Source organism: Cottoperca gobio, chromosome 6 (assembly GCF_900634415.1).
Source record: "Cottoperca gobio chromosome 6, fCotGob3.1, whole genome shotgun sequence".
In the NCBI taxonomy this organism is placed as follows: domain Eukaryota; kingdom Metazoa; phylum Chordata; class Actinopteri; order Perciformes; family Bovichtidae; genus Cottoperca; species Cottoperca gobio.
The window spans coordinates 16,198,608-16,225,542 of record NC_041360.1 but is presented as its reverse complement, the minus strand read 5'-3'; the positions used below and the strand labels follow the sequence as shown (position 1 = coordinate 16,225,542).

The 26,935-nt window shown below is 38.6% G+C and overlaps 5 protein-coding genes across 7 annotated transcripts; 2 read left to right on the top strand and 3 right to left on the bottom strand.

The window, feature by feature from the left end:
• Positions 1-1,716: 1,716 nt before the first annotated feature.
• Positions 1,717-6,621, top strand: LOC115009800 (uncharacterized). Of its 3 annotated transcripts, none has more exons than XM_029434045.1 (12): positions 1,717-1,827; positions 2,501-3,118; positions 3,600-3,659; positions 3,766-3,818; positions 3,902-4,046; positions 4,181-4,554; positions 4,658-4,886; positions 5,031-5,145; positions 5,617-5,731; positions 5,839-5,950; positions 6,194-6,306; positions 6,441-6,621. In XM_029434045.1, the coding sequence occupies exons 1-12, from the start codon at positions 1,726-1,728 to the stop codon at positions 6,508-6,510; spliced, it is 2,106 nt and encodes a 701-aa protein (XP_029289905.1). In that variant the 5' UTR covers positions 1,717-1,725; the 3' UTR covers positions 6,511-6,621. The 3 variants fall into 3 exon arrangements, with proteins under 3 accessions (XP_029289905.1, XP_029289906.1, XP_029289907.1); XM_029434046.1 differs by lacking the exon at positions 1,717-1,827 and adding an exon at positions 1,897-1,988; XM_029434047.1 differs by lacking the exon at positions 1,717-1,827 and adding an exon at positions 1,961-2,066.
• Positions 6,622-7,621: 1,000 nt separating this feature from the next.
• On the top strand, positions 7,622-8,633 carry ch25hl1.1 (cholesterol 25-hydroxylase like 1, tandem duplicate 1). The gene has a single exon (XM_029434872.1). The coding sequence runs from the start codon at positions 7,685-7,687 to the stop codon at positions 8,504-8,506; it is 822 nt and encodes a 273-aa protein (XP_029290732.1). The 5' UTR covers positions 7,622-7,684; the 3' UTR covers positions 8,507-8,633.
• Positions 8,634-9,360: 727 nt separating this feature from the next.
• kti12 (KTI12 chromatin associated homolog) lies at positions 9,361-14,831 on the bottom strand. The gene is made up of 9 exons (XM_029434871.1): positions 14,625-14,831; positions 12,342-12,393; positions 12,194-12,246; positions 12,039-12,094; positions 11,854-11,933; positions 11,522-11,681; positions 11,346-11,408; positions 10,189-10,257; positions 9,361-9,564 (listed from the first exon to the last, which is right to left on the bottom strand). The coding sequence occupies exons 1-9, from the start codon at positions 14,773-14,775 to the stop codon at positions 9,421-9,423; spliced, it is 828 nt and encodes a 275-aa protein (XP_029290731.1). The 5' UTR covers positions 14,776-14,831; the 3' UTR covers positions 9,361-9,420.
• A 1,115-nt stretch (positions 14,832-15,946) lies between these two features.
• nmba (neuromedin Ba) lies at positions 15,947-16,758 on the bottom strand. The gene is made up of 3 exons (XM_029434305.1): positions 16,558-16,758; positions 16,261-16,438; positions 15,947-16,174 (listed from the first exon to the last, which is right to left on the bottom strand). The coding sequence occupies exons 1-3, from the start codon at positions 16,718-16,720 to the stop codon at positions 16,153-16,155; spliced, it is 363 nt and encodes a 120-aa protein (XP_029290165.1). The 5' UTR covers positions 16,721-16,758; the 3' UTR covers positions 15,947-16,152.
• A 289-nt stretch (positions 16,759-17,047) lies between these two features.
• On the bottom strand, positions 17,048-25,293 carry znf592 (zinc finger protein 592). The gene is made up of 9 exons (XM_029434304.1): positions 25,037-25,293; positions 22,359-24,580; positions 21,913-22,091; positions 21,654-21,827; positions 21,416-21,575; positions 20,680-20,940; positions 19,607-19,719; positions 19,372-19,519; positions 17,048-19,257 (listed from the first exon to the last, which is right to left on the bottom strand). Exons 2-9 carry the CDS (start codon positions 24,558-24,560, stop codon positions 18,745-18,747), a joined length of 3,750 nt encoding a protein of 1,249 aa, XP_029290164.1. The 5' UTR covers positions 24,561-24,580; positions 25,037-25,293; the 3' UTR covers positions 17,048-18,744.
• Between the last annotated feature and the right edge of the window lie 1,642 nt (positions 25,294-26,935).

Here is a 26,935-nt window from a genome sequence, read left to right as displayed (position 1 = left end):
AACAAATTATGCATACACCCTGGGTAACTGGTAATGTATACATTGTTCAGTAAGGCTAGTTCCAGTGACTTTCTTTGTAATTTTACACAGATACACACACTGGAATTGTTGCATTGTTCACTTATTAGTTGATGCTTAGGCAATATTGTCCCTGTTACATTCATGCCGGTAAAGCATATTGAATTGAAAGAAGAATATGCTAAGAGAGAGACACACAAAGAACATACATTTCATACTTTTTAATAACAACAAACATAGAATAAACACAACACAAAATGCAATAAAGTATAAAAAATATATAGTATATGTGGTGTTTATTTGGTGTGTTCAGGTGTTAGATACTCTGCACTTGTAGAGATTGTAGTAGCATGTCTATTTTATTGCAAACCAAGTGCACAATCTGGACAATATTTAATGTAAAATGTATAAAATATTATATTATTATTTATATTATATTATATTATTATATTATATTATTATATTTTTCAGCATGTTGATGTTTTAAACTTCAACTCAAATCTACAGTAATTCTACAGTTTATCTACAGTATATCTACAGTATATCTACAGTATATCTACAATTTATCTGCAGTATATCTACAGTATATCTACAGTAATTCTACAGTACATCTACAGTATATCTACAGTTTATTGTATTTATAACACTTATCACTTTATCACTTAATTTTTTTATTTTATTTTAAGTCTTATTTGTACTGTACATTTGTAATGGCGGGAGAGGGTGGGGTAGATGGGTAATGTTGTATGTCATGTTTTAAGCTACTGGATGCTTAAATTTCCCTCGGGATAAATAAAGTATCTATCTATCTATCTATCTATCTATCTATCTATCTATCTATCTATCTATCTATCTATCTATCTATCTATCTATCTATCTATCTATCTACAGTATATCTACAGTAATTCTACAGTTGGCCTTCTGCTACAGGAGAAAAAACTATATCACATGTTTTTAATCAGTATATGGAGTTATTTTTCTAAACACTTTAAGGGTGATATTGGCTTAATCATGGGTCTAGAACAGTGACTAAATGTTATTTGTGATGTAATTGTTTTCCCAGGTCAAGAATGAACTTTGCACCTCAGTGTTTAAGCCAACTTCGCTGATAAGTCTTTTAAGTGCTCAGAAAAAAATAAAAATCTACAATCCCTTAATTAACAACTGAGCAAACTCCATCTGCTGATAAAGATCATGTGAAAACTCCAGAGCAGCTACTAAATGGTCCCATAGGAACATTTGTTAAAGACCTGTGGTAAGATCATGGGAGTGCTGCAGTCTGAGCTGTACTGTAGATCCTACATGGCCAGGCTGACAGCAAAGGCAGACTGCATGGATACATCTCACCCTCTTTGAATTCCCTTGTTTGCAAAATAAATCAAAACCAACCCAGTTAAAGTAATTTATTCCTATGGCAATACGTTAACCCAACTTTTACAAGCTGTGGTAGGGTGAAGTGCAACACAGGGTTGGGAGGATGTTATGCTAACTCATAGACTCATGATCTATTAATTATTAAAAGATCATGGACTTTTGATGTTGTCTCGTTTCTTCTGTGTTTTCATTGTGTCTACATTATGTTCATTGTTTACTGTGCTGTACAACAAATTGCCTTTTAGGGGACATTAAAGTTTTCTAAAATCTAAAGTATAAATGGACCTTGTGGTGAGACTGTTGTCTCAGCTGCTGTATTGGAGGAGGTCAAGTATGAACTTTGCACATCTTTGCGTCAATTTCAAACTCCCAAACTGTAGAGAGCGATATAACAAATGTATATCCAGTGTACAACAGAGAAACTTTCGAGAGCCTGTAAGTAAAACTTTCATAACCTTTACACATGATAATCTCGTTTGGTTAAATTACAGACACGATTGCATTTCTTCGCACGTTCTCTTTAAACATCTATGACGTAAAGACGTAAAGACGTAAACGACTTCCTGTAGCACGTAACTTCGCTTGACAGTTAGCAGGTAAGGCGACTCTAAAAGGGTTTTTGTCTTATCATTTCACGGAATAAACTTTAACGTGGATCCTTTTGTGTATTTGAGGTAATGCCATCCTCCAACAATAGCTCATTTGATCTGAATAAAGTGATTAACATGAGCAAAACACTTCCATATATCAGCAGTACGTAATGTTTAGCTAGCTAAGCAGATCTTGTTTCTGTCTATATTAAATACCGAGCTCGTAAACATTAGAGGGAAATGCCTAAATGTTACTTTGTTATAGATCATTCACGTCGTAGAGCAATAAAACAAATCCATCTGATTAACAGCAATCAAAGCAAAGCACACAAAGAAACGGTGTATCCACTGTGTTCTGGAGGAACTTGAATAGTGTTCTCAAAATAGTGTAGGCTGTTCTAGGAGCAATATCGATGCCATAATGGTTAGACTTTTGGCCCTGTAGTGTTTTACATATAACATAAATTACAGAAAATATACATCTGTTTTAATCTTTGTTACTGTATTCATTCATTCAGGTGTTAATAATGATGGAGAATGAGGAGGAAGAGAAGATGGGTGAATCAGAGCCTGTGCTTCATACAAAACCGCTGTGTCGCTTCTTCTCTCAAGGAAGACACTGCAATTTTGGGAAGAAATGCAGATTCCAACACATAAGAGATGATGTGAAAACTCATGAGAAGAAAACCATCAGTACACCCAGCCAGTCAGATGTCACATCTCCAAACTCGGAGGTCCCTGGACGAGATGTTGGCCACAGGCCTCCTCCAACTAGTAACTCCAGGGTTGGTCCAGCCGCTGGCCGCCGCCCCTGTCGCTACTTTATCTCAGGCCACTGCACCATGGAGGACAGATGTCGCTTCTTGCATTCACCACAGTTCCCCGCAGTGGATGACCAGTCTGTTTCTAGCAATTACCCAAGACCTGCGCAGAGGATGCCACCAGTACCCCATCCGGGCATCCTCCAGGAGGTCAAGCTGTGTGACCTGACAGAGGATGTAGTCAAGCAGCTACGAGACACAGAGATCAAGCAGTTGACGAAGCGTTTTCCCAGAGACCAGCTGATTATTCAGGAACGAAGTGATGGCAGAGTTACTTATTACAGGATGAATGTTGAGGCCACTGATCCAGACTGGGTAAACATTTTCTTCCAACCTTCTTTCTCCTCTCTTCCCCAGAGAGCTTAGAGCAAAAAAACAACCCACATAGTATTTCTATAATACAGTACAGCTCAGTTTTATTAGTTGAACAAAACTTGCGCAGGTCTCTGAGACAAATAATGAAGCCGCTTGTGGATTTATTAATTAGTACAGAATAACATGGGATTTATGCAGCACCACTGAGATTAAATTAAGCCTATTTGTTATAATTGTAGTATGGTAAAGCAGTGATTAAAACATGGCTGTTTTAGATAATTTAAAATCAAGTAATTTAGAAAGATATAATTGCTATACCATTATTCCCTATGATGCTTCAAAATCACGAACACCCAGAAGGTTAAAACCCAGCCAACCATTTGACCATATAGGTATTATTAGCATATAAGGAATAATAATCCACTTCATCAGCATTGTTATAGAATCCACAAATATACTAACTCTCAATTTTAATTTATAGCCTTTTGATCTGAAAGCTGTCGACCTCATGGTGAGCTTCCCAGACAGTTACCCCAAGGAGGTAAAGACCACTGCTTCCATTTGCACTCCAGGTTCTGTAATATACTATACAGTAAATTGTTGACATGGAAAGAACACTTAATCATCACCTTGACACATTTTCTTAGATTTTCACATTGGACATACCGTTGGACCAGGAGCTGCCACCATTAATGGCCAGGTAAAAGCATGTTCAGTTTATTTTAAACATTTAATGTTCAGAGTCATTGGTGGTAACATTTATATACATTTCTGGCTACATAGGTATGTACAGCAAGCATCATTGGAGTGGCTTCAAGCCAAGCATGCCACCAATCAGCTAATGGGAAAGGTAGAGCTGCTTTTCCGGCCTTTACTTCGTTGGCTAGATCGTAGTTTGGAGAGACTGTTCACTGAAGGAGCCCGGCAGGTGAGACTCAACCTGCATTAACAGGAGGTTGTGAATTGCGTATTTTCCCTTTGGATTTACCTAAATGATCTGTAAGTAACTGCTTTATTTTCTTTTAATAATGCTGAAAGATTTTCTCTTCAATGTTTTTGCAGTTGAAAAAAGACATTGATTTAGAAAAAGCTGGATTGCAGTTCATACCATACCAGGAGCTCCAGGCAACAGTGCGGGAAAAATCTGGGAAAGACACCGCCGATGCCGATGAGGATGTCAGCGGTGAAGGAAAACTGGAAAAGACAGAAGGCGAGAAGACAGTGGAGGGTTCAGTTTGTGATGAAGGGCAGCAGCAGGATGAGGAGGAGGAGGAGGAGGAGGAGGAGGAGGAAGAAGAAGCCAGTCTTCTGGTGGAGAACATTAAGATCAGTGATCCCCGCAGAGGCACAGAGGTGAAGCTGCTGGGACTGATGCTGGGCGAGAACACAGCCACTGTAGTGGCCCAACAAATCACTGTTTGTCTTCAATGTAACCGGTAATAACAAACCGCTAAATGTCATATCCATACTACAAATGAAAGTTAGTTTAATCAGAATGACACACAATTGAAAGCTTGACTGTTTGTGTACTGTCTGCAGGTGTAAGGTAACTGCAGACCTGACACTGACTGGAAGGACACCCTGCACAGCTGAGTGTGAAAAGTGCAGCGCAAGCATCAACGCTGCATTCAGGCCCTGCATGCTGCACCATTACAGCGATGTCCTGGGGTACCTGGATCTTCACAATGCTGTGCCTGCTGACCTCGTGCTTCAGGACTGTGATCTCATTGTAGGCTGCCTCAGCTGCTCCCAGGAGAGTCCTGTGCAGGTGATGAAACATGCCATGCTTAACACTGCACATCTGTTTTGTTTGAAAATCAGCAGTGTGAAATATCACCAGAACTGAAATATGTCTTGCTTAACTGTATCTCTGAAATTGCTTTTTCTTTTTCTTTTTTCTTCTTTTCCCCAGAACCTTTCCTATGGTCAAACAAAGGAGTGTAATTGTGAACACTGCCACAGCAAACTCAGCATTCTGGCTGAGAGCACAAGATTCCAGTATATTCAGCCACGCACCAATAAAATAGGTCAGAGCTGACTTACATGTGCCACCAAAAAGATCAGCAAAGGCTCAAGAAATTGGAACAGTTGGCACACTGTTCATTACATTACAGTTCATTTAGCTGACGCTTTTGTCCAAAGCAACTTACAAAAAGTGCAAACAATCATCAGGATACAACTCTGAGCAGCAAGAATCTTGCAAGTACATTAGCTTCAAATAAGCCAAACAAAAGTGCAACATACAGAAACAATAGAATACAAATTCAACTATTAGCTACACATAAGCCAAACCAATATAAGTGCAACATACAAAGAACAGTTTTTTGTTCACTCACATTATTTGTTGTTTAAAAAGCTGCACAGTGCATGAAAACCTTTTTAATTATAGACATTTATACATCTACAAACGTAAATGTTTACTGTACCTAAACAGACCAGAAATGAATATAATATAATGTAATAATAATAATGTCTTTTTTTTTTTTTCCTTTGTGCAGGTCCAAGTTCTTTTTCTGATAATAAGATAATAAGAGATCCTGCTGTGCAAAAGGGAAAGCCACTACCGGAAAAAGGATTATGCAAACATTTCAAACAGAGCCATCGCTGGTTAAGGTATCATTGTCACTGTGTCCTATCTCATTTCATGTGTTTGATATGGAAGTGCTAAAAAGAACATGTAGAGTATCGTGAAAGCTTTGTGCCACTGACCGTGCCCTAAGGTTTCCATGCTGCGGCCGGGCTTACCCCTGTAATGTGTGCCATGATGAGGACCAGGACCACCCTATGGAACTGGCCACCAGGATGATCTGTGGCTACTGTGCCAAAGAACAGGTGGGCTAAATGCTTAACATTACATTACATTTTAACCACGGAGATAAGATGAAACTTTGTTTATCCAGAGGGAAATGACTGGGCTTGTACTGTTATCCGGGCTTACTTAAACCGAGTTCAGTGAAGAGAATAAGTCTAATATCCTAGATCACCTACTTTTCAAGGTCTCACTAGCAAAGAGCATACAAGTACAAATAAGGTTGATGTAAGACTTTGCCTTTCACATTGTTTTTGTTGTTGCAGCCGTACAGCAATGGAAAGCCTTGCATCAGCTGTGGAAGCATGATGACGAGAGGTACACACACCAGCCACTGGGAGGGAGGACTGGGGTGCAGAGTCAAAGTCAAAATGAGCAGGTACATCTATCTTACGACACTACGGGTCACATTTGTCTGAGTTTATTGTGAACATTATTGATGAAAACTTAATGGTAGTAGTAGTTTTGTTCATTACTTGGAAGGTTAAGAGTTTGTTTTTTATTTATTTTCAGAAACGATCGACATAAATATGCCAACACCAACAAAACGATTTCAAGGAAGGCCGTCAGTGTAAAGAAGTAGTTGGTGAAGAAGAGTACTATCGCCTTAATTTGTGAAGAGATATTATTTGATCCATGATTTCAATGAAATTTGTGCATATTTTCCCCAATAAATCATGTTGTTATGATGAGATGTGTTTGTGAGAAGTGTTACTATTTTAAAGTCAGGACTTTTGAATACGTTTGTATACATTTAAATATAAAGAAATATATTTTGAAAAAAGAAATATATATATTTGTATAAATATTATATAGAATAAATATAATATATTATAAATTAAATATATATATATATTTATTATATATACATATTATACATATATATATATATTATATATATTATACATATATATATATATATATATATTATATAAATATATATATATATTATATAATATATATATATATATATATATATATATATATAATATATATATATTATATAAATATATATATAGGAAAGACAGAAAAAGTGCCTTCAGGTCATTACATAACAGTGTATTAAAAGATAACCTGTTCAATTCAAGCAGTTTAGCATTCTAATTCAACTGTCCCGGTTAATCCTTTTATAGTATGAGAAAGGACAGGGCAAGAAAAGAGGCTGACACTGATGTAAATTATATTTGGACAAAAAAACTAAAAGTAGAGTTATGATGCATCAGCTCGAGGTATGAACGAGTTACATAAAACATTAAGATACATTTCCTTAGCTGTATTGTCACACCATTACATCAAATGTCAAACAATTTCATCAACACTAAAATAAGCAGTTGATTAGTGATTTAATTTTAAGATGTCGAGAAAATTCTGTACAACAAAACGAGGGTCTATACTGCAACTCAGATTTGAAACAGAACTATTGGGGAATAATTCAATGTTTTTGGCCTCCTTCCTTCATGTATTAAAATATTAAACCTTAACCTGGTTTAACAGTTGAAAGCTTATCAATTTGTTGTGTCAAATGCATGTTCTTGAATGGTTTTGTTAATCTTCTTGTAAAGGTCTGTTTGTTGATATTGAGCTGCAAGGGGGGGGGGGGTTAGGGTTAGGGTTAGGGTTAGGGTTAGGGGGGGAGCTGTTGGTCTGTTCAGATAGAGAGAAAGGCCCCTTCTGTTGACCTCCCCTATATAAAGGCAGAACATTGTGTTGATCCTGAGACTGGCAGCAGCAGCAGCCTTCAGTGGTACCACAGGGAGATGTTGAACATCAGTGAGCTGCCTCTGCAGGCTTCGGACCGTCTACTGCAGCCATTCTGGGATTATTTGCTTTTACACCACCTGCATCTCATCGCATCTCCCTTTTTCCCTGTCCTACTCGCCTCCACCAGCTATGTATGCTTCAGCATACCTTTTGCTGCGCTGGACCTCTTGGGAGAAAGAGTGCCTTTATTCCATCAGTACAAGATCCAACCAGACAGTCAGCCAACAGTGGGAATGATGGCCAAGAGCTTCATGACAGCACTGTACAACCACATATTCTTTGTTCTGCCATCTGTAATAATTAGCATGTTCATACTGCCTACACCAATACTGCCAAAGGATGCTCCTACTCTGTATGAAGTATTTGTTGATGGATTGGCTATACTTCTCCTCTTTGACACTCAATACTATATTTGGCATGTTATACATCACAAGCAGCCACAGCTTTACCGGTGGATTCATGCAGTCCACCATGAATACAAGGCTCCTTTCTCTTGGTCGACTGAGCAGCTCAGCCCCCAAGAACTGATTTCTGTTGGACTCTGGAGCAACCAGGACCCAATTCTTTTAAAAAGCCACCCATTGACCGCATGGTGCATCACAGTTTTCAGTATCTGGATGTCTGTGGAGGACCACATAGGCTATGACCTGCCGTGGACTCTCAACCACCTGGTGCCTTTTGGTCTGCTGGGCGGTGCACCGGCTCATGACATGCACCACCAGAAGCCGAGCAGCAACTACGCTCCTTTCTTCAGCCACTGGGACAGAATCTTTGGCACTGCTGCTCATCAGAAGAAAAAGACTATGAAAGTTCTGTAAATATCGCATGTTATTGTTGTTTTTTTAGCACCGTCACATTCACAATACAATTTTTTTTTACTATTAATTTTATAGCACTTGCTGAGTCTTTGCTGCTGCTCCTCCAGGTGTTTTATTCTGAGGTTATGTGAGATAAATGTTGTTTTAAAAGTTTATTTTTTAAGGCTTTTCATTCAATAAAATCATTATTTTCACAAAGTATCTTGCACTATTGTTTATTTTGGTGTGATATGGACTCAAAGTCAATGATATGTTAACACATTCAATATATTATTCTCCCTGCATGTTGTGTTTCACAATCCATTCCATTCAGAAACCAACAGTAATTATTACACTTGAAAGAAAATCCTTCTCTGTCAACAACTTTCTGTTCTTGATTTTAATACAAATCTTCTTACATAATACAAAATATTTAGCTCACAAATCTGATGCAGGAATAAGACGCTTATGAAGAAAAAAACAACTGTTGGGCTTTTCGCCAAAAGGTCAAGTACAATACATAGGGAATTAAGGAAAACCTGTACTGGAGAAAGTGCTGAGATTTGACTTAAATGTGGAAAGAATTATAGGAATACTACAACAATGCATGTGCAGGCAAGGAATGACATTTAGAATGGAAAACTTGTGTGGATTGGCGAACTTGACGGCTCAGTTTTGACTCAACACAAGGTTTATTAACTTGATGCTTTAGGTTCATAAATCTTCTGAAGAAGGCCATAAGATGTGGCTGAAAGGTTTGGAAACAAATCACAAGTGGACCTTGTGATTTGTGTTGCTTTTGGTATTTCAGCTCATTTATATTTGTAACTGAACTGAATCATTCCAAAAATGGTCAATAACACACAAACACGAAACATATTAAATATATTTATTTGTCCCAGAAAATAAAAAAAGAAAGCAATGCTCTAAAGATTTCAGTGAAGACTCTTATTTAAATACTGCACAAACATGTTGGAAATGTGTCCGGTGTTCTCTGTTGGGTGCATCTTGGTGTAGCTGATGAACTGCCGTCGTAATTTCCTCAGCTCTGACATGTTGATGCTCCTGGTGAGCTCGATGTTTAACTTCAGGTTAAGGACATTTCAGTGCAAGAAGACAGAAGACATTTGCCTCAACTTTTCTACAATGCCGGCCGAACACTGAAGCAGCATGTGACCAAAAGCATCTGAAGGTCACGGTATCACATCTTACCAACACAAAGTACTGAATGTTTACTGGTCATTTTAAATGATGCACCTGTCATTAAAAGTTGACCAGCGCAGAATCTAAATGTACTTTTAAGTCACCTTCTGCCTGGAACGACACATCAAAGCGTTTGCTTCTGAGAAGGTCTGACAGTGAAGCTGCCAATAAAAATCCACTAATCTACGCACCCTACAGAATGTTGTTACAGGCCAGACCTTTACCGGTGATTGCCTGCTGTGCCTTTCATTTAAAGTTCTTTGATGGACATGCATCGATCCACCTTCTCCTTCAAACAAGTAATTTAATGTGGAGTACTTTGCCTCCTGCTGGTGAGGGAATAGGACTCCTTAGGAGGTAGATAATAAAAATGAGTTATTGGCTGTGAAAGATCATCGCTACCGGGACTTGTGACATCCCGCACGGAAACAATGAAAGGATTCTTCAAAATGTGGATTTTAAATAAAAAATGTGGACATGTTAAAGTATATAAAGGATATCTTTTCTGTTGCTCCTGGAACTGGAAGGAGATCCCCGGGAACGCTCGTCTTCTGTGCGTTAAAAATGGCCTGAGAATTGTAAACGGCCATTATCAAACACATTACATGCGGAAAGTAATGTTTTTACTGACACGTACAGCTCCCCAGGGGCTTTGGCTTGTAAGCAGTTTGAGATCAGCAAAGTTGGATCTGCACACGAAGAATTAAATGGACTGATGAATCAAAATGAGATAAGTACTATTATTTATTTCATCTTCAGAAAATATGTGCAAAAATGGTGCTCTCAGTAGCAAATCAAGGGAACAGAGCGGATGATTTCTTGTTGGCTAACAGCATTTAGCAGACACACCCCATCACATAAATAGGTAGATAATTACAGGAGCAAAAGGTATTTACAGCACACATACCAATAATGAAGTATCCTTGACGTCACCTGTTTACTGGCGGAGGACACACTGGGGATTGCAACACATTCAGAGATTCTGACGTCAATCACTGACGTTTAAGATAATATTACCGGTTTCTTCCCATTCCATCATTGTGCAGCTGGTTCTTGTAATAGTTCATTTCACCAGTTACTGCTCCACTGCTGCCTGCTTTCAGACATTCAACTCCCTCCATCTCCCCTGCCTCTCCTGCTATTTTTGAATGTTTTCATCTTGTGTTCATGTTCAATAAATGCTACGGTTGTGAGCTCAGGGTCTGTTTCAAGCTCGCTCACATTAATTCCAGAGCATCACATGAGCAGAGCCTCAGCACCAAACTCAAATGCATATTGATGCAATTAATGGTTAAACCTTGACACGGGTGTCCTGACAGAATCTATCTTCTTTCATGTAATAAATATGGAGTCCAATTATGCTGATAACACAAATAGACAACTCAAGTCTAAGAATCAATTAACATAAGCGTACATCTTACAATCTGCGGTATTGATACGACTCTTCCCAGCTGCAGGGAAATTCATTTTGTGCTTCGTAAATGGAAATTTAAACAAAAGTATTTTTCTGACTATGACCATTATTTTTTTATTTGTAGCTCCCACTTTAGTGATCTTAAACTATGACATGACTCTAAAGGCAAGACTCCTGTTCCAGCAAAAACAGTATTGAAGGAGAAAAATGACAAATTAACAGAAAATCCAGAAGAAGACATACCATTAGGACATCTTGTGTGATCTTGTCCAACTCGTACAAGAAGTTTGCAGATGACAAAGGTTGCTGCAGAGAAAAAGAATATCTCTATAACCATCAGAAAGTCAAAAAGACAGCATAACAAATCAAGATGAATGCTTGTAAAAAGAAAGAAATCAGCATGTGTGTATGTTCCTTACACTCTGTGTAGACTGGTTAGGTGGGGGTGCTTTTCTCTTCAAAAGCGCGTCAGAAATGGCTTCATATGGAAGCGTGTCGTCTTTCAGGATGGTGAAGAGAGGACTGTCCCATCGGTTTCTGGAGTCTGGAGATTCAAATCTCAGCACTAATGCATCAAAGCTACAAAAGACAAACCAGATGTCAGGCAAAATACAAAAACAAATAAATAATGACAGTGACAATGGCAGGCATAGAAGTATTTTTAAATCCTTCCCAAAAGGTAAATAAAAATACAGATCCTAGCAGAGACTAACATGCACCTGTGCTCTATGTGTAGAGGTTTTTCACTCACATGTCCTGAGTGTACTGCTCAGCAGCATCTCTGTTGGCATTCCACGTTGAGCTCACTTCATCTGACGTCAGACAGTATACCTTCATCAAAAGAAAAATATCATTTTTGACTTGTGTGATTATTTGTTTGAGTAATAGGTCTTTTAGATATTAAAAATCCATTAGTTATTTCTTCAGTATACTTACCAGGCAGTGTGGTGTCTGTGTATGTTTGCTGATGCAGAACAGTTCATAACGGTAGCCTGTAAGGTATTTCAACTTTAAAGGTAAAATCATGAACAAATCTGAATGTTTTAATACAGAATCTGCATAGCACGCTATTTTGTTTTAGAAAGATTTACCTTTTATGTAATTGAACGAATCCAAAATGACAATGTCATCCTTGTTGACTTTCCTAAACAAGAAGTAAATAAAAGATTAAAAAGGGATGCGATGGTGGAACGTCACTGATTACAAAATAAAAAGACAGATCTAAAAAAAAAAACTCACCTCTCTACTTCAGCTTTTAGAGATGCTCTGACATTTTTTTCCTTTTGGGAATCTGCAACATATCAAACAAGGTTTAAAATGCAGAATGCAAAAGTCAAAAGGTTATTCTTTTTAAAGAATTCAGTCTGTTCATTTGTGATTTGGATACCAGACAACAGAAGTGCTACTAACAAATATTCATATTGATATTAGTTAATTAATTGTTTGATTTATAAAAAGAAAATAGCAGGAATTGCCAAGTTGACATCTTGCTTGTCTGTCTGAAAAACGGTCCACAACCCAAATATATTGAATTTTCTATCAGAGAAGACAAATAAAGGCTTTTAGCTTATATAGTTATGAAAAATGTTGGTGACTCATTTTATTCGACCAAAGGGGAGGGGAACAACTCTCTGAAGTATTTTCAAAGCGAAAGCCCTCGTAAAATTAATGTCATAGCTCCTGAAAATAACGTGGCTCCAGTGGATGGACAGTATGGCAGCACCGGAGCTCTACGCCGGTTTGATAGTACACATATTCGAGAGTGGGTTGACAAATGAGCATTTATAACCTTTGCTGCCTTATCGCTCGAGAGACAGTCTATTAGTAGCCGACTGGAGCTGGAGTGAAGACAGATCAAAGATCAAGTGAATCACTTAAAGTCTTATATTTTATTTATTTTCTACAATCAGTTAATTGTAGATGTAAACAACAAAATGGACCACAAACAATTTTTTTTCCATTTATTAGAAAGATTATTCTGTTTATGATCTGTTATTTCTCCCATTAACTTTTTATTATGGATAAAATTAATTTAGAGAGAGGAGGAGTGTTTGTCTGTCAGCAAGAAGCACCTGTTACACTTATTGTTATTTCCATTCAGTCACATGTGAGGCTGATCATTCCTGAGGTTTCATAAGAGTTACATCATTTAAATTTCTTTCCCTGAAACATTAGGTCTAATAAGAAATGTCAAGTGTACAAAATACACTACAATCATATACCGGTTTAATAAATAATGAATTCAAAATCAGAATAGCAATAAATACAAACGCAAGTAGCCTAGTATAAACTAATTCTTTCAAAAATGGTTCCTGAGACTCTAAGCAGGAAACAGTATGAAGACAGAATGCAGGTTGTTGTTCATGTGCAGGTGTTTGTTTAACAGGCTGCTGCTCTGGCAGTGATAACTGTATACCTTTATTAATATTAGCACAATGCATGTGTGCAGACACGAACTCCTTTAAAAGTCTCTACAGCTGTTAAAGCAGACTGACAGCTGAGATGAGAAACGGACGTTGCTTAACGTGACGCTGCAGAGGAAAGGACGTGTCCATTTCTCTCAAAATACTTTTCCTCTCTCCTCTTATGGTTTCCGCCTCTCCATGCACCCCAGTTGGAAGGAACTAAGTGTGGGAAGTGTGGGAAGTGTGGATGCAATTGAAGATGCACCCACAGACAGGTGCAAGTGTCTTTTGATTTTTGTTGGGGGGTGGGGGTGGGTTGCATCCAAAACGTTGTATTACTGCCTTGTGGATTGAAAATAAGACTCTATTCTCCCAATCTAACAAAAAAATTAATACAAATTAAGAAAAAGGTTATTTCCCACCCTTCATCCCGTTCTCTAATGACACTAGTCTTATCATGCTAGGCTCTGAGAGGGCACGAGAGACCCTACACTTCCTCTCCAGTAATTCCCACGATATTAAAAACTTTCTTGGAGCATTAATGCAAGTGTCTTTTACCAAGCAAGGGCTTTTGTTTTGAAAATACTTCCGAGAGTTCCGCCAGCCCCTCGACCTTAATGTTCATTTGATCGTTTAATAAGGTAAAAAGCTAAAAAGAATAAAGGATTGCAGCTGCATTTCTGTTTACTGTTTAAAGAAAGAAAGAAAAACGATTGATCCAAAAGGTATCATACGACTGTAATGACATTGGCACGCCACACTTAATTCAAAATACGATTAAATGAATGCAAAGCCTTAATAAACAACACACACACACACACACTTCGTAGAACACGAATAATAAAATTCGGATTAATTTTCAGTCGGCGAAACAACAACGATACAGAAACAGGTTTATTTTAATAACATGTTGTATTTTTAGCGAGCTGACGTTAGTCTTCACATTTCTTAAATTAAGTTAACCTCAGTTCCCCCTGTAGCAGTTGAATTAAAACGTTTTATGCATAACTAAAGTTAACATGTATGAGGAATTTGCAACATGACCATTCACCAACATTTAACAGCTACGTAGTAAGCAACGCTGAATGAACACAGAGCTAACATTAGCTCAACTTGCCTGCGTAAACTGTGTTTTTCTCAACGCCCAGTGCTCCGTCTCCTACAATATGAACCTTTCTGTTAGTGTTGCTTTCAAAACACACCTTCAGCTCTTCTGCCCTTCGTGTTTTACCACTGCAGGGGTAACCGCACATCACTATTAGAGGCATCACTACTGACAGGTACCACAGAAACTCGCCTAGCCTACGATGTGATGAAAACCATGTTGCCTTTTGACCCGGATGTAATAGCAATACTTTCTGGTGCGATGTACATGATTGGCTGGAATTAAAAAATATTTTCTTTCTCCCATTTTAACAGAAATTATATTACATTTGGATTTATAGCGGAGGGTGATAATAACTACTATATTTATTTAAGGTAAATGTTTTCTTCATAAATGTAAATGTATTAAGAAACAACACTTGTTGGTGGTTTTTATGAGAGAACTAGCACTGTAGGCTACTGCAAATAACTTAAGTGAAAAAAAGCTACTGATTATTATTGATGCCTTAGACCAGGGGTGTCAAACATGCGGCCCGGGGTCCAAAACCGGCCCGCCAGAGGGTCCAGTCCGGCCCGCGGGATGACTTTGCAAAGTGTAAAAATGTGTTGTTTTGATCATAAAGTAAAGAACTGTTCCAGATACCTGCCTTTGTAGATACACTGTGATTTGTAAGTTGTAATGTATATGTGTAAATTATAAACTAATACTATTGTTGAAATTGCACCTTCTTTTCTTAAGAAATGTCAGGTTGTTCATAATATTTTGTATAAAGGATAGTTGTACTTGTACTTTCTTGCACTAAAACAAAGGGAACAATGTGCAGTTGTCGTTATTTATAGGTTATTATGCTGTGATGTTACTGGTCCGGCCCACTTAGCTGTATGTGGCCCCTGAACTAAAATGAGTTTGACACCCCTGCCTTAGACTTATAGAGACTTAGAAGAGACCCCATAGCTATTATATTGTATTTAGGTTATAATTATGTTAACATTTGTGTGCTCCGTTTAAAAAAAAAACTACAACTGATGATGCATTACTTGCCATATATGTTCTTGTTCATTTTCTACTTCAATGGAAACAATTGAAAAAAATAAAATAATTTCTTTCACCCGATATGATTACTACAAACATTTGTAACCACGTCCAACAGGGGGCGCCACAAAACTAATGTAATTTAACTGATGTGGCCGTTCTTCCATAACATTTGAACATGTGAAAATACTTATATTACTGTCATTTAACAACAACATCCATTACATTCTTTGCCATTTTGAAATAAAATAAGAACATTTCAATAATAAGTTGAAAAACAGCAAACATGGTCTGGCTTTCAGTACTAGTTTATTAACAGGTGGCACTTATACATTCATGTTAGGTTCACATAAATGGAATGGCATCACATCATTTACAATGTTATTACATATCACATTAAAAAACGTCAACATATTTATGTTAGGGCTCAGTTTTTTCACAAGAAGACTTCAAAACTATCCTCTTCATCAGTAGGATTTTATATTGTTAGTGTTGGTTGAAATGTTCTTCAAGCAGGATCGCCTCCTCCTCTAAATGGATGGATAAAATAATCAGTTGTGCAGTTAATGAATTCATATAATAATACCAATAGTAATAACAACAATAATAAACTTACATGTCCAAAGCCTTTTTCCGTTGTGTGGCAGTTTTCAAAATCTGAATGAGCAGTGCCTGCGGGTCCTCCACTCGGTACAGAGGACTAACAGCTCTGACTTCAGTGGGAACATTCACATCTTCAAAGGCAGATTTCATAAAGGAACTATCCGGAAGACTTTTCTTGCCCATGAAATGCCCTTACACAAAAAAAGTCAATGAAAACTGTGTAAAGATAATAATAATAATAATAATAATAATAATAATAATAATAATAATAATAATAATAATAATGTCAGAATAGTGTTGTTTGTCTTACCTGTTGCCCACAGATTCCCCCTTGGATTCATCTTGCTCTTTGAAATTTTACTTCTTAACTCAGTTAAATCAAAAGTCATTGAAGATGTCATGGCAACGTATGACATAAGAATGAAAGACGACAGGAATCCTGCTCTGCAGATCTTTGTCAAAGTGCCTTTCATTCCTCAAACCTGTTCTATGCAATTTGGTGCCGGTTAATTAAAATCTCTTTGCTCCTCTGTTACTTGGGGGCCAGGCAGTTATACTGAGATAGGATGGGCTTAATATTCTAATGGCATGAAGTCATCCATCGGTGGTTGGATTCTTATTGGATGAATGATGCACATTAAAGTGCCTTGTGTCATTCTGACCTGTTGTCGATTGTTTAGTAGACCTCAGTGCAAAACCACTTATTACTTCCAAATACCATTAAACACTTTCCTCCCCTTCATCCAGCACTTCATCACAGAAGCATGTTTTCAACACAACACAAAAAGACAGAGCAGATGTATAATTAAATGCACCAATTTATTTTTTAAGTACTTTGACGTAAACATTACAGCAAGGCACAAGGGCCATTGCATGCTGAATAGATGTAATGGCTTAAGAAATGCTGTGAATCCAAGGTTCGTTGGCTACTGTATGTACACAGGTTACTTTCTTATACAAGTCCTTGCAGTACACAGTATCAAAAGTACAAATATCTTTCAACGAGCATTACAAAAGAACAAGGCGTGAACAAGTAATTATTTTCAGCGTCTGCAGTTTTAACAGCTGCAGTGTGGCAAATTAAGGATGTAAGATTACAGAGAAATAAGGAGCTCACGTAGCACTTAAATAGAAAAGTTCACTTGCCAGTTAAGTCAATATGACCATATAGCCTCGATATTTTCCCCAAAATAATTTATAAAATTGAATATTGTGGGATAATACATTGCACTGAGATTACCTGCAACTCCTCAAAGTCTTTCATCGTTTAACAATCACTGCCATTAACCATGGAGGTAGGAACTGTCATGTATTCAATACAAAATAAGAGGTGCTGCTTTACAAATCAGGACATGCAAACAAGAAGTTCCCACCATTATGAGCATTGTTCTAAGAAATGTCTTTCCTCTGAAGTCATCATAGATTTAACAAATTCCTCCGATCCTACTTGTATTATCCTCATCATGTGAACAGGTCCTGATTTATAAAACACTATCTCCGATATGCCGACAAACTTCACTTTCACACCTGCTCTGGATTATCCAAAACCATGTACCCTGATTTGACATTACATTGACTGTTCACTTGCCTGAAAAACACACTTCTGGCAATTTGAGGTATTTTCAATACTGCTGCACCACACATCCAATACCTCTCCATGTTTATCCTTCACACTCGTTCAAAAAAAAGAAAACAAAGAAAAAGGCCCGATGTGGGACGACACATGCACCCACAAATCAAACACGTTCAATAAACATAGAGACAATAAGCATTTTACAATGCTTAAATAGAAGAAAGAAAGTCTTGTTATTATGTGTAGCCTAACTTCAGTAGGTTTAGCAAAACATCTCGCCTGTATTTAATCTCACGGGATATTTTTATTTTTTTACAAATAACTGTTTACCACAAACGCGTAAATACTGCTTTAAATGATTACTGAAATATACTGCGCGTTGTAATAAATGGTGACCAAAATTCAGCTTTGTACTGCAAACTAATTGCAACATAGTCATGTCATAGAAACGACAACCTGAATCTCTCTCAGGTAATAGTGTGTAGCATTAAATACTCAAAACAAAATTCAAGCAGTTAAGATGATTACAAAGGCAAACATCCACCTCTTCACTTTTACATCAATCAACACTAAACCTAAACTCTAACAGACATTCCTGAGTCTCCTGTGGATGGATCATTTGTGGGAAAAAACAAGAACAAAGCTTCAGCTGTAATGTTTGTAGTTATGAAAGATAAGATGAATATATTACCAACATGCAAAGTTAAATATAAAATAATTGAAAAATTAATATTAATTTGTCCTCTCATTTATGAAAATACTGTTCTTTAATAAATGTTAAGGATACTGCACGCACTCCGAAAAACTTGAGAGAAATAGAAAATAATTGAAAAGGCCCAAACACTTTCCATGCAGAACATCAAGCATCCCTTGTTACTTTGACATGAAAACAGAAGATATGAAAGCAGCTTTAACGCGGTCTCACTACCGAAGAGAGACTGCTTGTGTCTGAGAGTGAGTGCTCAGTTTTAAATTACAGTCCGAGGTCTTGTCACAGTGCAGACTCGCTGGCTCTCCTGCCTGCGATGGCTCAGGGTCAATTAGCTCCGGTAACAAGTCATTGACCCCATCAGCAACTGCTGATCTAACTGACCGATTAACCTGCTCCGTCTTCTTCTCCCGCACCTCTGCCTCGTCCTCCTCTCCTTCTTTCTCCCCTTCCTTGGGATCTCTGACTTTGTGTACAATAAAAAGATGTCTGCTGAGAGACAGCACAGATGTGAAACACAAGCCACAGTGAAGGCATTGAGGAGTGTTTTCATCAGTCTTATGCTGCGGTATATGCTGCTTGAACTGTGTACTGTTGTCTGTGACAAAACCACATCTTGAACAGCGGAACTGAGTTTTCAGACGTTTCGCTGGAGGAGCCTTGAGAGTTAAAGTGCGATCCTGGCCCTCCTCTCGTGTGTCCACCGCAGCTCTTTCTGATACAAGCCCCTGCAAATCACAGAAGCCACACACTTTAAAATGATGACTAGTACGATTCCTAACATGTGCATTTGTGGCTGCAGTTATTGTTTAAAAAATAAATAAATAAAAATGACTAACTACCTTGCCCAAAGCCTTTTTTGATTCCTTGATGGCTGTTACTTTTTGTTGCATTTGGCCAAGATCAGGATTCTTGATTCCATGCATTAGACTGATGTGGTTCTTCAACATCACACTTGTCGTGAATATCTTCTTGGTGTCCGTGCAATACCTAAAGTGTAAAAAGATGGAGGTGGAATTGAATGCTGACTCTGTGGGCTGTGACAGGAGTGATTTGTTCATTTTCAAACAATCTTACCAGCAAGTGTAAACTTTCTTTTTTCCATCATGGTCATTGCGAATATGTCTTTTCAGACTGGTTGTAGAGTTGAACGACTGCTCACAATGTCGACATGGATACTTCTTCACTGACTGTTGAAGGAAAAGAGGTAAAAAAACGACGACGCGCGACAAATCCAATGCAAGCTTGACAAACAATAGTAACGGTTTCTTCCATGGTAATTATGAACGTTTAATGGGTTCTTAATCCACACATAAGTAACCACTAAGAGATTGTTACTTTATGATTTGTGGCAATGTAATAATCTAATATTTAGATTTCCCAGGATTCACATTAAAAAAACATTTCAAATGCTACAAAGGGTTGTTTTTATCTGTATTACCGAGCCACATGAAAACCAAATAAGAATGTAGTAGACCAAATTCAAGCAGTTGAACATCTCATGCCAAGAAGCTTCAGTCCATTTAATCCACACACACTCGGGTACAGGTACAGAGCTGTCCTCAGAACCATTTTCCTCATTTCAGCAGCTCGTGAGGGGAGGTTGCCCAAAGTGTGTTAGATCCGGTCGACTGATCAGAAATACCATCCAAACTATTGATCCGGTTAAAATCATTTTCAGCTGGACCACATGACAAGTAAGTCGCTGTTCTGCATAAAGGATAAGCTTCTATTTCATCAATACAGATGTCTACACAGGCTGCTTAACTCATGCTATAATATACGTAATACATAAAGTGTACGTGTAAGTGAGTATTATTAGGTCTATTTTATATTGTTTAACACGTGTCACTATGTTGATTATGTGTTGAGCTCTGAGTGCTGCAAAAAGGCAGGTGACCCACGCTCAATACTGTTCCTGAACGCATCTTCTGTACAGAGATCGATGCTGCTGCTCCGCTAATGTACCGCTCAAGTTCATCTGGGACTAGGGCTTTCCAGTACTTGAATCTGGACAGATCCGAGTGTGATCTTGTAGTTAAAGATATTTAAAGTTACAGCAGATTGAGATTGAGTTAGAATATTCTATGATAAGCGAGTGCAGCAGTCATTTACACACACTTTCCAGCACAGGGAATTCATGATCCTACCTTTCCGTGGTTGGTCTTTACATGAGAAACATAGGAGTCTCGTTCAGGGAAACACTGGAGACACTCGCCACACGTCCAGCCGGTGGTCTTCACACGAGGCCTCCTGTCCTGCTCAGACTTCTTTCTGGGCCTATCTGTGTGTTTAACAGGACTGTGACTCTTCTGTTGTTGGACAGAATGTGCATCCTGGTACTGCTCAGGATTGTCTGTCCGTTTACTGTTCTTCTCCGTCTCTTCCGCCACGTTTCCGACATGAACACCCTGCAAAAACAGAAAAAGAATATCAAAAATGAATAAACAATGTTTCCTCAATTATTTACTCCTCTGTCGCCAGTGTGGTGAACAACAAGACACTTAACCGTGTTGCTGGACTGTGACTTCATGATTTAACATGTGGATTTCTCTGCATCATGTGCATGGTTTTGTAGATTACATAATGAGACAAAATCCAACATTGCACAGCAGCAGTTAAGCAAGTTTAATAATGCTTCCAAAGGGTTAGGTTAAATGTCACTTTTTGCACTGGTTCAACAAAGAACTTTCAGTAGAATAATAGAAAATGATTAGCCAGTTGCGATTTATTTTTATTATGAAAGTTTCAAATGTATACCTAATACATGGATAAATGTATAAACTAATACAACATTAAATCCAACACACAAGTACATGCCAAAGAGATCCCTTGCAGGGAGTTTAAATACAAAATGTCTCTATACAAAATAAAATCAGGGCTAACCTTGAAGTGCTGCATTAACATCTGCTTTTGTGGAAAGACCGAGTTGCATTCTGGACACTTGAATACGCACGTAACACGCTTGTTGGCATTCTGATGGAAATGCTGAAACAGTAACTGTTTTTTCTTGAAGACTGTCTCACATGAACACTTAAAGATTAATCTGCAAAAGAAAGGGAAAACTGTTAAAATGAACCGTTAAAAGAAATGTACAACTTTAAACTGTCAGGTGTTGACTTACAGAGGGGATACTTTGCTTGCATTGTGTTTATTTTTTAAATGCACATCACAGCCGTCAGAGGTCTTGAAGGCTACTGGACAGATGGAGCACTTGTAAAGAACTTCACAGTGTTTCTCCTCAATGTGAGTCTTTTGTCCTTGAAGGGTCTTGAAAACCATATCGCAGTGAAGACATCTGGAAGAACAGCAAACACGATGTCACTTTTCAGTGACACTGTACTGTATGTTATGAGGCCTGCGTTGTATGCTTGCTTACTTACTTGTACCAAGCCTTGCGAGCGTAGTGCAGACAGTTTTCCTTGACATGCTTCTGTATGTCTGCAGAACGACTCAGGGCACCACACTCAGGACAGCAGTAAGGGGACTTGTGTGTGTGAATGCGTTGGTGAGCTCTGAAGCTACACTTGTTGGGTAACAGCATTGAGCATACTTTACACAACTGTTTTATAGAAGAAAACGAGAGAAAAGTCCAAAGAGATTAATGTCAAACAATGAAAATGCATAAATACTAGTCAAAGGGCCTTCAAAAAGATAACTCTGGTGATATTCTAGACAAATCATGTTGACACTAACCATGAAAACACTAATATTATCATTTTTAAAGATAGTAAGAATGAGCTTTGGTTGAGAGCCACAGAAAGGGTTTTTGGATTTCTTGACAATAAGAAAAATATCCTTATAATAAACTAATAAAACATCTACTCACTAGTCCGTCCACATCGTCAGACGGCCTCTGGTAATGGCCTGCAAGTGCTTTGTAGTCAGATAACTGCTTGTTGCACTCCAGGCAACGGAGTCGGTGGCGAATGACACTGTCTGGATATAGGGGCAGGACAGGTGGGTTTTTAGGTGACGGGGAAGTGAAAGAGTCCACGTTCACAGCACTCAGGGGTACAAACATTTGATCCTCTGCTATGGGTTTCATATGGAGCTGTGTACACTGCATCACCATGCCATTGTTCTTGTGCTCCCGTGCATGTGCCAACAGGGCACATTTATTGAAGAACACCATCGTCTTTGCACAGTGCGTACATCCTACTTCAATGTGAACACTCCTCCTGCCGTAGTGATACTCAAGACTCCTCTCCACCCCGAAGGAGTCCCCACACTCGAGGCAGCAGTATCCGCGTGGTGGAAGGCTGATATCGCTCCCTGGAGGGGGGTTCAGGTTGGGCACATATGTAGGCACGGGGTTGGCATTGTTCAACAGTCTGTTTAAGGTTCCTGCTGCTGTGTTGGGAACGGACGTGCGAGGATAAGGGCTAGCTGTTTTGACCTGATGCACTAGTGGTACGGTGCTGTACACCGTAGAGGAGAGTGTTTGTTGGCTTTGTTGATGAGAGGTGGACCGTGCAGCTACCGAGGCGGCAACACTGTGAGGGACCAGGTTCAGACTAGCTAAGTGCATTGCTTTAGGAAGGAAGTTGGTGCTAGTTGTATGGCCAGTTGTGGATGATCCTCTCTTTGGTTTCTGCCAATTATGTGCAGCAGATCGTTTGACAGGACCACTAGTATTATGGAATACTGTTGGGCACTGCATTATGCCTGACCTCTTGGAGTTCACCTCTGATTTATTGCGTGAATGTTTTGGTGAAGATGTACTGGCTGGGGTACCTTTAGTTTGTACTACAACAACACTATCAACAGATGCCTTTTGAGACTGATGAGGAGACATATTACAGTATGAATCTTCACTCATCATACTATGTGATGGAGAGGATTCATTTGCAGAATGAACTTCATCTGTTTCTGAATCAGGCAGCACACTGGTGACTGTGCGCTTGATCTGCCCAGATGTGGTTTTAATGGTTTTAATTCTGACCCTGGGTATGGCAGGGGGGGACCCAGTTGCCACTGCGGGGGATACTTTGCCACTACTATCACTGCAGATGCTTACAGGACTATCGGAGGGTTTCAATAACCGTTTCACAGCTTCAAGTGGACTTTGTGGGGATATGGGCACCTTGGGACTTGCTTTCATGCAGTCTTTCTGAACCGCTGATGACTCTCTGGGAATAATCTGCTCGCTGGGATCTTTTATAGCATTCAGTGCCACTAGAGCCTCAAGGCAAGAGGATAATTTAGATGTCTGAGATTTGACATGTGGATAAGCAGTGGGAACAATCATTGTTTTTCCTGAATTGCAGTTGGTCTCAGTAAAGCTCTGGTTACTAATTAGTCGGGGAAGTGCACTGTGTAATCTAGGTGTTTTATTTGTTTCCTTACTGACACAGATGTCAGAGGACTCTTCGCTTCTAGTACTTTCTTCTCTGTTTCTCTGAGTGTTCTTGGGAATATCAGAGTCATTTGGACACTCGTCAAACATACTGAGGTCCAGTTTTTGTGGATTGTCTGGGATTGAAGGCTCCACCAAATCTGAAGCTTCTGGGAAACAGGGTCTGTCTTGTCTTGGATGCATTTCATCTCTACTACACTGAGTTTCTTCAGATTCAGGACTGGAGATGGGACTAAAATTAGAAAGTGACTGGGAAAATGTTGGTGTTCCATCAGGTATGTGTAGAATAGGTGCCTTTCGAAGAAGCTCTCTTGAACTCTCCCCGTTCAAAGCAGAGACAAATGATTTGGAAAAGCCAACGTTGGTTGTCTCAACAAAGTCAATGGAGGTATCTTGTCCCCCGAATCCATTTTGTAATGCTGGCTCAAAACCTTCCAACGACTCCTGTCGACTTGTATTTTTCACAATAACACTTACAACAGGAATATCTGCTGCTGTGACAGCTTGAGTACTCAATAAGCTGTCATCCAGACACATCCCTGTGTGTTTCAGCTGACTCTCTGTCTCCTCATGACTCCCCTGGCTGGGTTCTTTAGCATCCAACCCTGTGGCATCTGGGATGTCAAAGGCTGCCAGAAGATCATCAAAATCTGGGGTTTTCATGTCACCCATGGCTGCACAATCTCATAAACCTACAGAAACACATACTGAATTAGCTTATTATATTTTTCTTTCAATTTACACAGTGAGCACTGCAGGCAGGGCTTAAGAGACTGTTGTCAGCATAAGAAAGTGCTGTTTTAGACTCTGAATAATGTTTAGCAGCTGGGTAAACTAGACGTTAACCAGTTTTGTTGGTATTCGGCAATGCAGCTAGTATTTCGTACCAACGCATGTATTAGCACACACATTTATGATAAAATAAACATTTATTGCTACTAAGTGTTACCAAATATCAGCTCCTTGATAGGCCTACATTAATGTTGTTTTGATATGAGTGTAGCCAACATAGAAGCCAGCTAACTAGCCGACTAGCTACAAAACGGAGCCAAGATAGCAAAATAGCTTAGCAACATGCTATCGCGTAAATCATTTAGCCAAGCTAACGTGAGAAAACTCGTCACTTAACGATGCACGACTGCGCTTACCATTTGATCCGGTTATGTTTAACATCTCTATTAAATTAACTGTATAGCGAGTTAAATGTGAGCCAGCTAGGTTGGACTGTAGCAGGGATTCATAGCTAGGCTACAAGCTACTAGCGTTAACTTCGTTTTCCTTTTCCTCTTACTGGGTGTTTCAAGCCCTCGACGCTGTCTGACAGACGAGAGGCGGCGCTATGAATGGACCACTTAAAACGTTACTACTACATTTAACGTTACCTCAAAAATAAGGAGAAATGTGAATATCGTGTACAGTGGCTTAGCTGAAACACTACACAAACGTTGGCATTTATTAAATGTGGTAAGTAGTCAGAGGTAGGTAGGTAATGCATCATGTTAATACCATACTTACACCATATAATCAAATATGAAACATGTGCATGCCTGGCATGGCTCAATGGACAATGCCATGGATGGACTTATGCCACCAACCCTTGGTCCACATGGAGGGTGTAATGTATTATGAGCCCGTAACTAACCGTCCACCCTGTAATTGCCACTGTGCAACATTGTCTACTACTTCTTGCCTAACTGGCTTTCAGTGACAAGATTTAGCTTTAAAACGTTTAGCTTTTAGTAATATGGTTCAAGTTACAAAAACACTGGATCATATGATTTCCATCATTCTACTCGAGCATCTTTCGTTAGACCCTTCCTGCCTGAAAGTCGGGGAGACGGGGAATATCCACTGTACAGTGTGCATGACACTGCTTTTAAATCAACGATTTTGTTTCTGTGAGATTTGGCTGATATTCTTCAGGCTGTGTTGTGTTCTGCTTAATTTAAAGGAAGCGCTATCAGAATGACTCATGATTATAAATTGGCCGTTGAGCTTAATAGTAAAACAACCCAATGTATCTTTTGTTGTGCTCAGAATCCTCCAATCCTTTGTGGCAGTCAGTGCTTTGATAGTGTTTACTTGTCAATTTATAATCAAGATTATTAATTATTATTATTACTTCACTGTTTGTTCTTGTTAGCAGCCTGGATATGCGGTAAATCATCAATCAACATGGCAGTACACAGAAAGATAAGGTATTGTTTTTATGTTTGTTTTTAATATTCACCAAGGATTTTCTGGCAAGCAGTATTGATACTAATTAGAATTGTATGTACACAGAATAACAATGATTCTGGTACAATATTTGCCAGTTTTCATCATGTGAGATGTCACAACTCATTGTGTGATCTGGAACTGGCACTGAACTTGAACTTGCCCCAGCAACTGTCGCTTTTGAATTGTTGTCCCACATGTAACAGTCTCATTTAGGAAGAGGGGCAGGTTCAGTATTTAGGTTCTCTGGAAGATCCATGATCTCAGTAGCTGTTGAGTTGGGACAGAGCATGGGTCTATGTTTTAGTGTAGCCAAGTGAATGAGCTAGTTTTTGATATCCTGTCAGACAGAGGTGTGGGACATTTAATACACTCTCTTTTCGCTAGTCATGTGCAATAGTGACACCAACTCCTTGTTATCAGATCAAAAAAAAGAAAAAAGCTTCAGTAACTGTAAACGTAACATATCAATTATGTAACAGCTATGTAGAGTATCAGTGGTCATATATTTAAGCTATACACAGTCAGTGGTTACAACAAGGTAATGTTATTTGAGAGATGAAACAAACAAAAGCTATTTATCTGATGGATATGTTTTAATTTGTTAATCTGTCATAAAGAATCATTCATAATTAAATAATATTAAAGGGAGCAATGGACTGAATGGTAAGATATTGCATACATTTATTTTATTACTGCATGAAGTTTTTTTTTATATTGTATGAATTACAAACATCTTTCAGTTTTCTCTGTAACAGCTAAAATGGTCAAATTGAGACTGTTGGCAAACAAGTTGACGGTGTACATTAAAAATAATGTCTTGGGTTATT

Bases quoted from the DNA above. Each gene is read 5' to 3' on its own strand.
- LOC115009800 (XM_029434045.1), top strand. From the start codon at position 1,726: ATGAACTTTGCACATCTTTGCGTCAATTTCAAACTCCCAAACTGTAGA. The intron at 3,660-3,765 runs GTAAAGACCACT...ACATTTTCTTAG, and splicing joins CAGACAGTTACCCCAAGGAG to ATTTTCACATTGGACATACC. The intron at 3,819-3,901 runs GTAAAAGCATGT...CTGGCTACATAG, and splicing joins CTGCCACCATTAATGGCCAG to GTATGTACAGCAAGCATCAT.
- ch25hl1.1 (XM_029434872.1), top strand. From the start codon at position 7,685: ATGTTGAACATCAGTGAGCTGCCTCTGCAGGCTTCGGACCGTCTACTG.
- kti12 (XM_029434871.1), bottom strand. From the start codon at position 14,775: ATGCCTCTAATAGTGATGTGCGGTTACCCCTGCAGTGGTAAAACACGA. The intron at 11,409-11,521 runs GTAAGGAACATA...TTTTCTCTGCAG, and splicing joins CTAACCAGTCTACACAGAGT to CAACCTTTGTCATCTGCAAA. The intron at 9,565-10,188 runs ATATCCTTTATA...CTGAAGTTAAAC, and splicing joins TTCCAGGAGCAACAGAAAAG to ATCGAGCTCACCAGGAGCAT.
- nmba (XM_029434305.1), bottom strand. From the start codon at position 16,720: ATGAAAGGCACTTTGACAAAGATCTGCAGAGCAGGATTCCTGTCGTCT. The intron at 16,439-16,557 runs GTAAGACAAACA...TTTTTGTGTAAG, and splicing joins GGGGAATCTGTGGGCAACAG to GGCATTTCATGGGCAAGAAA. The intron at 16,175-16,260 runs GTAAGTTTATTA...CCATCCATTTAG, and splicing joins CGGAAAAAGGCTTTGGACAT to AGGAGGAGGCGATCCTGCTT.
- znf592 (XM_029434304.1), bottom strand. From the start codon at position 24,560: ATGGGTGACATGAAAACCCCAGATTTTGATGATCTTCTGGCAGCCTTT. The intron at 20,941-21,415 runs GTTAGCCCTGAT...CTGTTTTTGCAG, and splicing joins TGTTAATGCAGCACTTCAAG to GGTGTTCATGTCGGAAACGT. The intron at 19,258-19,371 runs GTAGTTAGTCAT...TGTGATTTGCAG, and splicing joins CAAAAAAGGCTTTGGGCAAG to GGGCTTGTATCAGAAAGAGC.